Source organism: Melopsittacus undulatus, chromosome 23 (genome assembly GCF_012275295.1).
Source record: "Melopsittacus undulatus isolate bMelUnd1 chromosome 23, bMelUnd1.mat.Z, whole genome shotgun sequence".
NCBI lineage: Eukaryota > Metazoa > Chordata > Aves > Psittaciformes > Psittaculidae > Melopsittacus > Melopsittacus undulatus.
In genome coordinates, this window is record NC_047549.1 from 1,064,609 (window position 1) to 1,080,081 (window position 15,473).

A 15,473-nucleotide genomic window follows, 5' to 3' on the forward strand; every position below is an offset into this window, starting at 1 on the left:
AGTGATGGGAATTGATGTGGAGCCTGCCTGGATGGGGGGGGGGGGGCTCCATAGACAGGGCAAGGAGAGAGGGAATGGGGAGGGAAGGAGCCAGGAATGGGGTGGGCGGAGCAGGGGAGGGGGGCGAGAGGCGTGGCCTACGCCGGGGGGCGTGGCTCCGGGGAGGGGGCGTGGCCAGGGGGCGGAGTCGCGGCCAGGGGGCGGAGCCGCGGCCCATGATGGCGGCGGGGCCGTGGGCGCTGGTGCTGCTGGCGCTGGCGCTGGGCCCCGGTTCCGGTCCCGGTCCCGGTTCCGGTTCCGGTGTCCTCGGGTACTTCCCCGAGGAGCGCTCGACGCCGGAGTCGCCGCTGCTGCCGCCGCGGGTCACGGTGGCGCTGCTGGCCCGGAACGCGGCGCATGCGCTGCCGGTCACGCTCGGAGCCCTGGAGCGGCTGCGGCATCCCAAGGAGCGGACGGCGCTGTGGTGAGGGGGGCACCGGGATAACAGCGGGATGATGGGATAATGGGATAAAGGGACACCGGGATAACGGGATAATGGGACACCGGGATAATGGGATACCGGGATAATGGGATAATGGGACACCGGGATAATGGGATAATGGGACACCGGGATAATGGGATACCGGGATAACGGGATAATGGGATAAAGGGATAATGGGATAACGGGATAATGGGACACCGGGATAACGGGATAATGGGATAACGGGATAATGGGATAAAGGGACACCGGGATAACGGGATAATGGGATAATGGGACACCGGGATAACGGGATAATGGGACACCGGGATAATGGGATAATGGGATAAAGGGACACCAGGATAATGGGATACCGGGATAATGGGATAACGGGATAATGGGATAACGGGACACCGGGATAATGGGATAATGGGACACCGGGATAACGGGACACCGGGATAACGGGATAAAGGGATAACAGGACACCGGGATAACGGGATACCGGGATAACAGGACACTGGGATAACAGGACACCAGGATAACGGGATAAAGGGATAATGGGACACCGGGATAACGGGACACCGGGATAAAGGAATAACGGGATAATGGGACACCGGGATAACGGGATAATGGGATAAAGGGACACCGGGATAATGGGATAACGGGACACCGGGATAATGGGATAATGGGATACTGGGATAACGGGATAATGGGATAAAGGGACACTGGGATAATGGGATAACGGGACACCGGGATAACGGGATAATGGGATACCGGGATAACAGGACACAAGGATAACGGGATAATGGGATACTGGGATAATGGGATAACGGGATAATGGGATACCGGGATAACAGGACACTGGGATAACAGGACACAGGGATAACGGGATAATGGGATACTGGGATAATGGGATAACGGGATAATGGGATAACGGGATACCGGGATAATGGGATACTGGGATAATGGGATACCGGGATAACAGGACACTGGGATAACAGGACACAAGGATAACGGGATAATGGGATACCGGGATAACGGGATACCGGGATAACGGGACACCGGGATAACGGGATACCGGGATAATGGGATACCCGGATAATGGGATACTGGGATAACAGGACACTGGGATAACAGGACACTGGGATAACGGGACACCATGGGATGGGAGGGATGGGGACATGGGGGGGGGGGGTGTGCACCGGGATAACGGGATATGGGGACACCGGGAAACGGAAGCAACGGGGCCATGAGGAGGCACCGGGACACCGGCAGGGGGCGCAGTGACCCGGGGGGCAACGGGGGAGGGGGGGGGGGGGGGTGTGCTCCGGGCCCCGGTTGGAGCATGCGCACTGCAGGGTGGCCACGGACCACAGCGTGGACAACACCACAGCGCTGCTGCGGGAGTGGCTGCTGCGCATGCGCGGCCTCTACCACCGCGTGGAGTGGAGGCCCCTGGAGGAGCCGACGTGAGCGGGGGGGGGGGGGTTGGGTCAAGGGGGACCCCAAGGGTTGGGGGGGGCCAGGTTTGGGGTTGGGGTCCCCATGGTTCAGGAGCCTGAGTTTGGGGTCCCCATGAGTTTGGGGGTGTGCAGGTTTGGGGTCCCCATAGGTTGAGGGGGCCCAGATTTGGGGTTGGGGTCCCCATGGGTTGGGGGTGCTCAGGTTTGGGTTCCCTATGGGTTCAGGTGCTTGAGTTTGGGGTCCCCATGGGTTGGGGGTGCTCAGGATTGGGGTCCCCAAGGGCTGGGGATGCCCAAGCTTGGGGTCTCCATGTGTTCAGGAGCCCAGGTTTGGGGTCCCCATGAGTTTGTGGGTGCCCAGGTTTGGGGTCTGCATGGGTTGAGGGGACCCAGATTTGGTGTTAGGTTCCCCATGGATTCAGGTGCCTGAGTTTGGGGTCCCCATAGGTCGGGGATGCCCAAGTTTGGGCTCAGGATCCCAGTGGGTGCCCAAGTTTTGGGGGGATCCCTGTGGGTGCTGTCCCCGAGGGCGGCTCCATGGGTGCTGATGGGGACCCCCCCGTACCCCCCCTGCCCCATAGCTCCTACCCCGATGAGGAGGGCCCCAAGCACTGGTCCCCGCTGCGCTATGAGCACGTCATGAGGCTGCGTCAGGCGGCGCTGGAGGCTGCGCGTGCGGCATGGTCCGATTACCTGCTGGTGAGGGGGGTCACACATGGGGGGGGGGGGTCACACAGAGCACCCATGGGTGCTGACGGCTCCTGGTGGGTGCTGGGGTTCCCAGTTCCTGGATGCTGACAACGTCCTCACCAACCCCGACACCCTGGGGCTGCTGATGGCCGAGAACAAGACACTGGTGGCACCGATGCTGGACTCACGGGCAGCTTATTCCAACTTCTGGTGCGGGATGACGGCGCAGGTGAGGAGGGGGGGGTGCTGGGGGCAGCATCCTTTGGGTACCGCAGCTGGGGGCAGCATCCTTTGGGTACCACAGCTGGGGGCAGCATCCCTTGGGTACCACAGCTGAGGGCAGCATCCTTTGGGTACCACATCCTTTGGGTACCACATCCTTTGGGTCCCACATCCAGGTCCCGCATCCCTTGGTTCCCATCTGTGCCATCTGCAGCCCTGACCCCCCCCACCCCCCATAGGGTTATTACCGCCGCACCCCCCTGTACCTGCCGGTGCGGCGCCGGGAGCGCCGCGGCTGCTTCGCGGTGCCCATGGTGCACTCCACCTTCCTGCTGGACCTGCGCCGCGCCAAGGCCGCCGCGCTCTCCTTCTACCCACCCGGGCCCGACTACACCTGGGCCCTGGACGACATCATTGCCTTTGCCCATGCCTGTCGGCGCGCCGGTGAGCGGGGATGGGAGCGGGATCGGGAATGGTGGGAGCAGGGATTGGGAATGGTGGGAGCAGGGATTGGGAATGGTGGGAGCAGGGATGGGGAATGGTGGGAGCAGGGATTGGGAATGATGGGAGCAGGGATGGGGAATGGTGGGAGCAGGGATCGGGAATGGTGGGAGCAGGGATTGGGAATGGTGGGAGCAGGGATCGGGAATGGTGGGAGCAGGGATCGGGAATGATGGGAGTGGGATTGGGAATGGTGGGAACAGGGATTGGAAATGATGGGAATAGGGATTGGGAATGATGAGAGCAGGGATTGGGAATGGTGGGAGCGGGATCGGGAATGGTGGGAGCAGGGATTGGGAATGATGGGAGCAGGGATTGGGATCAGGGAATTGGGATCAGGGCGTCATAGGGTTTGGGATCAAGGAATGATGGGAGCAGGGATCAAGAGCAGGGAATGATGGGATTGGGCATGATGGGAGCAGGGAATCCCAGGATCAGGGTTTGGGATCAGGGAATGACGGGATCAAGGAATCACTGGATCGTTGGATCGGAGTCAGGGATCCACAGAATCGTGGGATCAGGGAATCACTGATGGGGCATCCCATGGGGCTCCGATCCCATTCCCGTTCCTGATCCCAATCCCATTCCCGATCCCATTCCCATTCCCGGTCCCTGCGCTCCCAGAGGTGCAGATGTTCGTCTGTAACCAGGAGGTTTATGGGTTCCTGCCGGTTCCGCTGCGTTCCCACAGCTCCCTCCAGGATGAGGCCGAGAGCTTCCAGCACCTCCTGCTCGAGATCATGGGTGAGCCCCCTGGGCCTGGAGCCGCTCCCTAGGGATTGGTTCCTATGGAGCTGGTTCCTATGGAGCTGTTCCTATGGAGCTGTTCCCTATGGAGCTGTTCCTATGGAGTGGTTCCTATGGAGCAGTTCCTATGGAGCAGTTCCTATGGAGCTGTTTCCTATGGAGTGGTTCCTATGGAGCTGTTTCCTATGGAGTGGTTCCTATGGAGCAGTTCCTATAGAGCTGTTTCCTATGGAGTGGTTCCTATGGAGCAGTTCCTATGGAGCTGTTTCCTATGGAGTGGTTCCTATGGAGCAGTTCCTATAGAGCTGTTTCCTATGGAGTGGTTCCTATGGAGCTGTTTCCTATGGAGTAGTTCCTATGGAGTGGTTCCCTATGGAGCAGTTCCTATGGAGTGGTTCCCTATGGAGCTGTTTCCTATGGAGTAGTTCCTATGGAGCTGTTTCCTATGGAGCTGTTTCCTATGGAGCTGTTCCCTATGGAGCAGTTCCTATGGAGCTGTTCCCTATGGAGCTGTTTCCTATGGAGCAGTTCCTATGGAGCAGTTCCTATGGAGCTGTTTCCTATGGAGTGGTTCCTATGGAGCTGTTCCCTATGGAGTAGTTCCTATGGAGCAGTTCCTATGGAGTGGTTACTATGGAACCATTCCCTATGGAGCTGTTTCCTATGGAGTGGTTCCTATGGAGCATCCTTTCTCCCCCAGTGAAGAACCCCCCTGCAGAGCCCTCCCCCCACGTCTGGGTCCCCCCCAAGGTCCCGGACAAGATGGGATTCGATGAGGTGAGGCCCCCCAAGCTCTTCCCTTCCTCTCCCTTTCCGACCCCCATTCCCGGCTCCTTTCCCCCCCATTCCCAGCTCCTTTCCTCCCCATTCCCAGCTCCTTTCCCCCCCATTCCCAGCTCCTTCCCCGTTCCCAGCTCCTTTCCCCCCATTCCCAGCTCCTTTCCCCCCCATTCCCAGCTCCTTTCCCCCCCCATTCCCAGCTCCTTTCCCCCCATTCCCAGCTCCTTTCCTCCCCCATTCCCAGCTCCTTTCCTCCCCCATTCCCAGCTCCTTTCCTCCCCCATTCCCAGCTCCTTTCCTCCCCCATTCCCAGCTCCTTTCCTCCCCCATTCCCAGCTCCTTTCCTCCCCATTCCCAGCTCCTTTCCTCCCCCATTCCCAGCTCCTTTCCTCCCCATTCCCAGCTCCTTTCCTCCCCCATTCCCAGCTCCTTTCCTCCCCATTCCCAGCTCCTTTCCTCCCCCATTCCCAGCTCCTTTCCTCCCCATTCCCAGCTCCTTTCCCCCCCCATTCCCAGCTCCTTTCCTCCCCATTCCCAGCTCCTTTCCCCCCCATTCCCAGCTCCTTTCCTCCCCCATTCCCAGCTCCTTTCCCCCCCCATTCCCAGCTCCTTTCCCCCCCATTCCCGGCTCATTCCCACAGGTTTTCCTCATCAACCTGCGGCGCCGGAGCGAGCGCCGGGCGCGGATGCTGCGGACCCTATGGGAGCAGGAGATCTCCTGCAAGCTGGTGGAGGCCGTGGATGGGAAGTGAGTTCTGGGGGGGGGGGGGCGGGTGTAATTCCCATTGGGAATGGGGCCGGGATGCAGGCGGAAGCGTTGCAGGGCCATGAACAGCAGCGAGGTGGAGGCGCTGGGCATCCGGATGCTGCCGGGATACAGGGATCCCTACCACGGGCGCCCGCTCACCAAGGGGGAGCTGGGATGTTTCCTGAGCCACTACCGGGTCTGGCAGGAGGTGAGAGCTGATCCCGATGGGAATGATGGGAATGAGCCTCTAATCCTGATGGGAATGATGGGAAGGAGTCACTAATCCTGATGGGAATGAGTCTCTAGTCCTAATGGGAATGATGGGAATGAGTCTCTAACCCTGATGGGGAGGGAGGGATGAGCCCTAATGTGGATGTTGAGGATGGGGATGAGTCCTTCATCCTACTGGGAATGAGTCACTAATCCTGATGGGAATGATGGGAAGGAGTCACTAATCCTGATGGGAAGAGAGGGAATGAGCCCTGATGTGGATGTTGAGGATGGGGATGAGCCCTTAATCCTCATGGGAATGATGGGAACCAATAGCTAATCCCGATGGGAAGGATGGGGCCTGATCCCGGTGGCATCCTGAGGGTGAGAAAGGGGATGCAGGGATGTTAGGGCAGAAACAAGGCCTGAATCCCAATGGGATGGATCCCTAATCCCAATGGGATGGATCCCTCATCGCAAGGGGGGGGAGAGCATTGGGAGGGAGGGGTTGGGGGCTGCCATTGCTCCTGGCAGGGTCTCGGCACCGCTCGCATCCATTGGGAATGCTCCTGTTTCCCACTGGGATCACTCCCGTTTCCCACTGGGATCATTCCCGTTTCCCACTGGGATCGCTCCTGTTTCCCACTGGGATTGTTCCCATTTCCCACTGGGATCGTTCCCGTTTCCCACTGGGATCATTCCCGTTTCCCACTGGGATCATTCCTGTTTCCCACTGGGATCGTTCCCGTTTCCCACTGGGATCATTCCCATTTCCCATTGGGATCGTTCCTGTTTCCCACTGGGATCACTCCCGTTTCCCACTGGGATCGTTCCCGTTTCCCACTGGGATCATTCCCATTTCCCATTGGGATCCCCATTCCCACAGATCCTGGCTCGAGGCCTCGGGAAGTCTGTGGTGTTCGAGGACGATCTCCGCTTCGAGATCTTCTTCAAGCGCCGCCTCATGACCCTGATGCAGGAGCTGGAAGCCGAAGGGATCCCTTGGGATCTGATGTGAGCATCCCGGGATCACAGGGAGGGAGCCATGGAGCATCCCAGCGCCATTCCCAACCCGCTTCCCCCCCTCCATCCCCAGTTACATCGGGAGGAAGCGGATGCAGGTGGAGCGGCCAGAGAAGGCAGTTCCGGGCGTCAGGAATCTGGTGGAAGCAGATTATTCCTATTGGACACTGGGATATGTCCTATCCCTGCGCGGAGCTCGGAAGCTGCTGGCTGCGGAGCCGCTTGCCAAGATGCTGCCGGTGGATGAGTTCCTGCCCATCATGTTCAATAAGCACCCGCTGTGAGTCCCTTGGGAATGGGGATGGACAATGGGAAAGGGCTCGGGAATGGGGATGGAGCAACCACGTGGCCCCAGGAGCTGCATTCACCTCCCTTTAGTTACTGATGCTCATCCCAGGTGGGCTCCTGCTCCCTTGGGCTCTGTGTCCCTATGGATTCCCTCAGCTCCTCCGTATCCCTATGGATTTCCTGACCTTTGGGCTATGGTTTTCCATGCTCCGTCAGCTCCATTTCCCTTCCAGCACCCATTCCTTGGCACCCCTTCACCTTTCCTGCATCCCCATGGATGCTGCAGGAGCTCCATCCCCATCCCAACGGGCAAAACACTCCCCCCCTTTTCCCACTTTTCCCCTCCTTTTCCCACTTTCCCTTTTTCCCACTTTTCCCCTTTTTCCCACTTTTTCCTTCCTTTTCCCACTTTCCCTTTTTCCCACTTTTCCCCCTTTTCCCACTTTTTCCTTCCTTTTCCCACTTTCCCTTTTTCCCACTTTTCCCCTTTTTCCCACTTTTTCCTTCCTTTTCCCACTTTTCCTCTCTTTTTCCCACTTTTTCCTTCCTTTTCCCACTTTTTCCTTCCTTTTCCCACTTTTCTCCTCCTTTTCCCACTTTTCTCCTCCTTTTCCCACTTTTCTCCTCCTTTTCCCACTTTTCTCCTCCTTTTCCCACTTTTTCCTTCCTTTTCCCACTTTTTCCTTCCTTTCCCCACTTTTCCTTCCTTTCCCCCCTCTTCCCACTCTCCTCTCCCCCCAGCCCCGAGTACAGGCAGCACTTCCCCCATCGGGACCTGGTGGCCTTCTCGGCGGAGCCGCTCCTGGTATTCCCGACCCATTACACGGGAGACGCCGGATACGTGAGCGACACGGAGACCTCAGCGCTCTGGGATGCGGACGGAGCTCCCGCATCCCGGGAAGGCTCTTCCCACTCGCCCAAGATGCGGGAGCCGCCGGAGCTGCGTCGGGAAGCGCGGAATTCCCAGGCGCTGCACTCGCGGCTCAGCCGGGACGAGCTCTGATGGGGGGGGCTTTAAACACGGGTTTATTTGTATGGATGCTGGTTGGAGTCACATTCACCCCCCCCTCCCCCATCCCATAATGGGGGTCGTGTCCCCCCCAACCCCTCCCCCTCCACTCCAGGCTCAGTCGCAGCATCCCTGTGGCCATTCCCATGGGAAGTGCTGAGGTCCAGGCGGCTCCTGGTGGGATGCAGGAGAGGGAAAGTGAGGCAGGGATGGGGCTGGCATCAATCCCCCCCCCCATTGTGTAAAGGGGGGGCAATGGCCATCGGGGGGGTCATGGTGTAAAGGGGGGGCAATGACTGTGGGGGGGGGGTCATGGTGTAGGGCGGGTGGGTACCTATGGGGGGGGGGGTCATGGTGTAGGGCGGGTCGGTACCTATGGGGGGTGTCATGGTGTGGGGGGCAATGGCCGTGGGGGGGAGGTCATGGTGTGGGGGAGGTGGGTACCTATGGGGGGGTTCATGTTGTAAATGGGGGGCAATGCCTATGGGGGGGGGTTCATTGTGTAGATGGGGGGCAATGGCCGTGGGGGGGGGGGGGTCAGTACCCCAGGTCAGAGCTCGTCGTGCTCCTCGTGCGGGGGGGGGCTGGTGCAGGCCGCGGGGGTCACCAGCTCCATCAGGTACTCGCAGCGGCTCGGCTCCGTCGTGGCTGTCACCGCGGTCTCGGTGCCGCAGGAGAGCTTCACCTGGGGGGGATTCCAATGGGATGCAGATGGGGACACCCCAAAGGGGCAAGGACACCCTAAGGGATAGCAACGGTGGGATGGGAGCAGCCTAAAAGGACAGGGATACCCTAAGGCATGGGGACAATGGGATAGGGGAACCCCAAAGGGATGGGGATAATGGAATGAGAACAGGGATACCCCAAAGGGATAAGGATACCCTCAGGGATAGCAACAGTGGGATGGGAGCATCCTAAAAGGACAGGGATACCCTAAGGCATGGGGACAATGGTATGGGGGGGACTCCAAAGGGATGGGGACAATGGGATAGGGGAACCCCAAAGGGATGGGGATAATGGAATGAGAACAGGGATACCCCAAAGGGACAAGGATACCCGAAGGAATGTGGGCAATGGGATGGAGACAGGGATACCCTAAGGGGTTGGGACCGCAGGTACCCAAGGATGCAGGAGCAGCATCCTTTAGGGGGTGTGGGGCTGTGTGTGTCAATGGGGCCCCCCCCTCACCGTGGTGGCCCTGTTGGGGCCCTGCCAGCACCCGGTCCCGTGCTCGTACTTCATGGCACTGAAGCGGTCGTGCTCGGGGCCAGCCCATGAGCCCCACGTCCTGGGGGAGGGGACATGGACATGAGGGGGGGGCACACACTTGGGGGTCCCATAGGGGGGAATGGGGGGATCCCCTCACCCCAGGTTGGTCTCGGCGCCGCCGTGTTTGGGCTTCTGGGACACGCGTTTGAAGGGGCACAGGCGATAGATGTACCTGGGGGGGGGTAATGGGGGGGGGATGGAAGACCCCCCCATAGCCCCCCCCACTCTGAACCCCCCCCCACCCCCAAAATACCCCCAAACCTTGCTCTCCATCACTTTGTGGTCCCCATTGTGAGACAATGACAACCCCCCCCCCCATTGATGCTTCATGCCCCAAGTGCCCCCCCCGGACCCCCCCTTACTCGCTGGTGCCCAGCTCATAGCATTGGTTATAGAGGTAGGAGAACTCGCCCTGGGGGCCAAAGTCAAAGCCCAGCTCCTGCTCCAGGGCCCTGCAGGATAAAAGGGGGGGGGGGGTCACCGTGGGGGGATACCCCCCCCAAATCCCCTTAACCCCCTCCCATTCCCCCCCCCCCCACTTTGAGTTGGTGGGGGGGGAAATGAAACCCATGGGGCAATGGGATTCACATGCGGGTCATTTGGGGGGGGGGTTGGGGTGTCCCCCCCCATTGGGAGGGGTTTTGGGGTCCCCCCCCCATCACCTGATGGATTCTTCCGTTTCCTTTAGTGCTCGCTCAGCTTCTTCCAGCTCCTCACGGGCCCGTTGGGCAGCTGGGGGGGGGCACAGGGTGAGGGGGGGTCCCCATGCTATAGACCCCCCCCCATCCTGCAATGGACTCCTCCAACCCCCCCCCCCCCTTTACCATCAATGAGGGCCTGAGTGGCAGCATCATAGGGGGGGAGCGGGGGGGGCTCCTCAGCCCCCTTCTCCTCGGGGTGCTGTGGGGGGGGCACCTGGAAGGGGGAATGGGGTCAGTGAGGGGGGGTCCTGAAGCAAGGGGATATGGGGGGGTCTCAGTTGTGCCCCCCCCCCCCCCCCCCCCTTTGCCACCTTCAGCTCCTCCTCGGGGCCTTCGCTGCCATCATCTTCCTCTTCCTCCTCCTCCTCTGCTTCCTCCTCCTCCTCTTCCTCCGGGGGGGCCTCATCCAGGGGGGGCTCAGGGGGGGATGTGGGGGGCTCAGCTTGGTCCTAATCATTGGGGGGGGGGGCACATCAACCATCCTGCCCCCCCCCCCCCCCCCCATAGCACTTAATGGAGGCCCTACATAGAGCACAACACAGTGACCCCCCCAGCCCCCAAAAAACAGACGGGGGGGGGGGCAAAATAAGGTCTGTCCCCCCCCAGACCCACCTGGGGTTTATAATGGTGCTTAATGGTATCCCAGAGCCGGTCCCGGAATGTGGCAGCATCCATTGGTGTGGGATCAGCCAAGAGTGCCTGGTGGGGGGGGACACATATGTATTGGGGGGGGGGGCACGTCCTCCATGGCTGGGACCATGTAAAAGGGGGGGGGTTTGGGGGGTCCCACCTTGAGCTCATCCTCAGAGATGGCTCCATCCCCATCCGTGTCCAGGGGGGGGCAGGCTCTCAGCTCCTCCAGTGTCACCCTATGAGGATGAGGAGGGTTGGGGGGGGGGGGATTGAAGGGTGCCCCCCCCTTCCCGTGCCCCCCCATCACTCACTGCCCATCCCCATCCGTGTCCAGTGCTGCAAAGGCCTCGTCTGCCCGAGCGGCATCTTGGGCTGCGGCAGCCTCGGCGGTGGCGGCTGAGGGGGGGCAAGCATCAGAGACCCCCCCCCCATAGACACCATCATGGGAGCCCCCCCCCCCCCCAGAGACCCCCCCATAATGGGATCCCCCCATAATGGAAGCCCCCCCAGACCCCCATAATGAGAGCCCCTCCCCTTAGACCCCCATAATGGGATCCCTCCCTATAATGCAAGCCCCCCCCATACAACCCCATAATGGGATCCCCCCCCATAATGAGAGCCCCCCCCCATACAACCCCATAATGAGCACCCTCCCCAGACCCCCATAATGAGACCTCCCCCGTTTAGACCTCCATAATGACCCCCCCATAATGGGAGACCCCCCATAATGAGAGCCCCCCCATACAACCGCATAATGGGATCCCCCCCATAATGAGACCTCCCACGTTTAGACCTCCATAATGAGCCCCCATAATGAGAGACCCCCTATATACCCCTATAATAGGATCCCCCACATAATAGAACCCCCCCATAGATCCCCATAATGAGAGCCCCTAACCCTAACCCTAACCCTAACCCCAATCACGTGCCCTCCCCCCCCCCATCACGTGACCGCCCCGCACCCTCCCACCGCCGCCTCTGCTCCTCCTTGGCCTCGCGCTCGGGCCCCTCGGCCGCCTCCTTGGCCGCGCGCAGCTCACGCATGCGCAGTTCCAGCCCCCGGCGCGCGTCCTGCAGCGCCCCCAGGCGGCCCTGAGGGGAACGGCAGCGGTGGGGGCACAGCGGAGCCAATGGAGCCTATGGGGGCTATGGGGGCAATGGGAGTCTATGGAGCCTATGGGAGTTATGGGGGCTATGGGGGCTATGGAGCCTATGGGAGTTACGGGAGCCTATGGGAGCTATGGGGGCTATGGAGCCTATGGGGGCTATGGAGCCTATGGGAGCTATGGGGGCTATGGGACCTATGGAGCCCATGGGAGCTATGGGGGCTATGGGAGACTATGGAGCCTATGGGAGTTACGGGAGCCTATGGGAGCTATGGGGGCTATGGAGCCTATGGGGGCTATGGGAGCTATGGGGGCTATGGGAGTCTATGGAGCCTATGGAGCCTATGGGAGCTATGGGGGCTATGGGACCTATGGAGCCTATGGGAGCTATGGGGGCTATGGGACCTATGGAGCCTATGGGAGCTATGGGGGCTATGGGAGTCTATGGAGCCTATGGAAGCCCATGGGAGCTATGGGAGTCTATGGAGCCTATGGGAGCTATGGGGGCTATGGGAGCCTATGGAGTCTATGGAGCCTATGGGAGTTACGGGAGCCTATGGAGCCTATGGGAGCCCATGGGAGCTATGGGGGCTATGGGAGTCTATGGGAGCCTAAGGGAGCTATGGGAGCCTATGGAGTCTATGGAGTCGAGCTATGGGAGCTATGGGAGCCTATGGAGCTATGGGAGCCCTATGGGACCCCAGCAAGCCCCATAGGACCCCCGGTACCTGCTTGTCCCGGCGCCCCGCGGCCGCCTCCTGCACCAGGCGCTGGCGCAGGATGAATCCCTCCCGGAGCAGCTCCGCGCGGCGCTGCAGAGCCTCGCGCTCCTGGCGGCCCCGCTCCCTGCGCCATGGGGACCCCATTGGCACCCATAGGGACCCAGGGAGACCCATAGGGACCCATGGAGACCATAGAGACCATAGAGACCCAGAGAGACCCAGAGAGACCCACTGAGACCTATAGAGATTTATAGACACCTATAGACACCCACAGACACCCATAACACCTACAGATACCCACAGACACCCGTAACACCTACAGACACCCACAGACACCTGTAACACCTATAGACACCCACAGACACCTGTAACACCTACAGACACCCACAGACACCTATAACACCTATAGACACCCACAGACACCCGTAACACCTACAGACACCCACAGACAGCTATAACACCTATAGACACCCACAGACACCCGTAACACCTACAGACACCTATAACACCTACAGACACCCACAGACACCTATAACACCTACGGACACCCACAGACACCTATAACACCTATAGACACCCACAGACACCCGTAACACCTACAGACACCCACAGACACCCACAGACATCCCTAGACACCCACAGACACCTCCAGCACCTATAAACAGCATAGACAGCCATAAATACCTATAGACACTCATAGACACCACAGACACCTATAGACACCTATAGACACCTACAGACACCCACAGCCCCCATAGCCCCGCACTCACTTGCAGGTGTTCTCACAGGCAGCCCCACTGCTGTACTCATCGGTGGCATCGCAGCAATCTGGGGGGAGGGGCACAAAGGGGGGGTTCAGCACACGGGCCCCCCCCAGGGACCCCAATAGCCCCTGGGGGCACCCAAGGGACCCCCCCCCGACCCCCCCCACCGCAGACGCCGTCGTTGACGTGGGCCGAGGGGATGCTATGGGGCCGGTACCCGGCGTTGGTGCAGTGGAAGCGGCCATTGGGGCAGGCGGCGGTGCCTGGGGGAGAGAACACAGGGGGTATAGGGTATATAGGGGGTATAGGGTACATGGGGTATAGGGTACATGAGGTATAGAGTACGGGGGGGTATAGAGTACATGGGGTATAGGGTACATAGAGGGTATAGGGTACATGGGGGGGTATAGGGTACATGAGGTATAGAGTACGGGGGGGTATAGAGTACATGGGGTATAGGGTACATAGGGGGTATAGGGTACATGGGGGGGTATAGGGTACATGGGGGGGTATAGGGTACATGAGGTATAGAGTACAGGGGGGGTATAGAGTACACGGGGTATAGGGTACATAGGGGGTATAGGATACATAGGAGTGCCTATAAGATGCACAGGGTGCCTATAGGATACATAGGAGTGCCTACAGGATACACAGGGGTGCCTATAGAACACATAAGGGGGTCTATAGGATGCACAGGGGTGTCTATAGGATACACAGGGGTGCCCATAGGATGCATGGGGGTGCCCATAGGATACACAGGGGCTCACCAGGCTCGTCGGAGCCGTCGCCGCAGTCGCAGTAGTCGTCATTGACCCAAGCAAAGTCAATGGTGGCTGAGCCGTCGAGGCAGGTAAAGGGCTTGGAGGCCTCGTAGAAGTGGAGATCTGGGGGGGCACGGATGGAGTCCCACATAGGGATGTATGGGGATGTATGGGGATGTATAGGGCGGCCCCATAGGGCTGACACTCACTGGAGAGGGAGACCCCGCGGGGCCGCAGAACCTCAACAGAGCCTGGAGCCACCGGAACCGGGAGCAGCAGCAGCAGCAGCAGCATGGCTGGGATAGAGCACCTATAGATACAGCACCTATGGATACAGCACCTATGGATACAGCACCTATGGGTACAGCACCTATGGATAGAGCACCTATGGATACAGCACCTATGGATACAGCACCTATGGATACAGCACCTATGGGTACAGCACCTATGGATAGAGCACCTATGGATACAGCACCTATGGATACAGCACCTATGGGTACAGCACCTATGGATAGAGCACCTATGGGTACAGCACCTATGGATACAGCACCTATGGATACAGCACCTATGGATACAGCACCTATGGATACAGCACCTATAGATACAGCACCTATGGGTACAGCACCTATGGATAGAGCACCTATGGATACAGCACCTATGGATACAGCACCTATGGGTACAGCACCTATGGATCCTCCCTGCTCCGCCCCACAGACCCCGTTCCCCCCCCCAGCTCCCACCCAGGCCGCGAGGCCTCTGCAGGCCCCTATGGGGGTTCCCTATAGGCCCCCCCCCACAGGTCCCGCTGCCCCATAACCCCTACAGGCCCCATAGCCCCTATAGGCCCCATAGCCCCTATAGGCCCCATAACCCCTATAGGCCCCATAGCCCTTACAGGCCCCATAGCCCCTACAGGCCCCATAGCCCCTACAGGCCCCCATAGATCCCCACCGGTACGCAGAGCAGACCGTCGGCCGCACGTCCTGGCTGCACGCACCGGAACCGGAAGCGGGCGAGGAAGAACGTCCGGTGCCGGCGAGGCCGGCGCCGCCATATTGAGTGCGGCTCGGCAGCTCTTCCCTCGGGGCGCCGCCATATTGAGTGTGGCTCCTCGGCGCCGCCATATTGCGTACGGCGCAGAAGCGCTTGCCGCCATATTGACTACGTCACAGGAGAGCTTGCCGCAGGGCGCCGCCATATTGAGTACGGCACAGGTTTCTACAGGGTGCCGCCATATTGAGTGTCTCATAACCGCCGCCATATTGAGTACGGCGGAGAAGTGCTTGCCGCAGGGCGCCGCCATGTTGAATGTGGCTCATGGGCGCCGCCATATTGAGTACGGCACAGGTTTCCACAGGGCGCCGCCATATTGAGTGTCT

General features: G+C 59.9%; 2 protein-coding genes across 5 annotated transcripts; one reads left to right on the forward strand and one right to left on the reverse strand.

The window, feature by feature from the left end:
• The first annotated feature begins 204 nt into the window (after positions 1-204).
• COLGALT1 (collagen beta(1-O)galactosyltransferase 1) lies at positions 205-8,168 on the forward strand. Of its 2 annotated transcripts, none has more exons than XM_034071957.1 (12): positions 205-463; positions 1,816-1,926; positions 2,502-2,619; positions 2,705-2,839; positions 3,072-3,276; positions 3,958-4,077; positions 4,781-4,857; positions 5,502-5,608; positions 5,669-5,816; positions 6,705-6,832; positions 6,915-7,121; positions 7,871-8,168. In XM_034071957.1, exons 1-12 carry the CDS (start codon positions 216-218, stop codon positions 8,130-8,132), a joined length of 1,866 nt encoding a protein of 621 aa, XP_033927848.1. In that variant the 5' UTR covers positions 205-215; the 3' UTR covers positions 8,133-8,168. The 2 variants fall into 2 exon arrangements, with proteins under 2 accessions (XP_033927848.1, XP_033927849.1); XM_034071958.1 differs by having other exon boundaries at positions 5,684-5,816.
• Positions 8,169-8,227: 59 nt separating this feature from the next.
• Positions 8,228-15,093, reverse strand: PRKCSH (PRKCSH beta subunit of glucosidase II). 3 transcript variants are annotated; one of them, XM_034071960.1, is made up of 18 exons: positions 15,046-15,093; positions 14,304-14,404; positions 14,101-14,217; positions 13,501-13,596; positions 13,340-13,397; positions 12,576-12,693; positions 11,704-11,833; positions 11,053-11,137; positions 10,899-10,977; positions 10,721-10,807; positions 10,420-10,557; positions 10,232-10,322; positions 10,070-10,139; positions 9,770-9,859; positions 9,505-9,579; positions 9,327-9,426; positions 8,683-8,823; positions 8,228-8,312 (listed from the first exon to the last, which is right to left on the reverse strand). In XM_034071960.1, the coding sequence occupies exons 2-17, from the start codon at positions 14,386-14,388 to the stop codon at positions 8,689-8,691; spliced, it is 1,554 nt and encodes a 517-aa protein (XP_033927851.1). In that variant the 5' UTR covers positions 14,389-14,404; positions 15,046-15,093; the 3' UTR covers positions 8,228-8,312; positions 8,683-8,688. The 3 variants fall into 3 exon arrangements, with proteins under 3 accessions (XP_033927851.1, XP_033927850.1, XP_033927852.1); XM_034071959.1 differs by having other exon boundaries at positions 14,304-14,419; positions 15,046-15,086; XM_034071961.1 differs by having other exon boundaries at positions 14,304-14,434; positions 15,046-15,065.
• Positions 15,094-15,473: the final 380 nt, after the last annotated feature.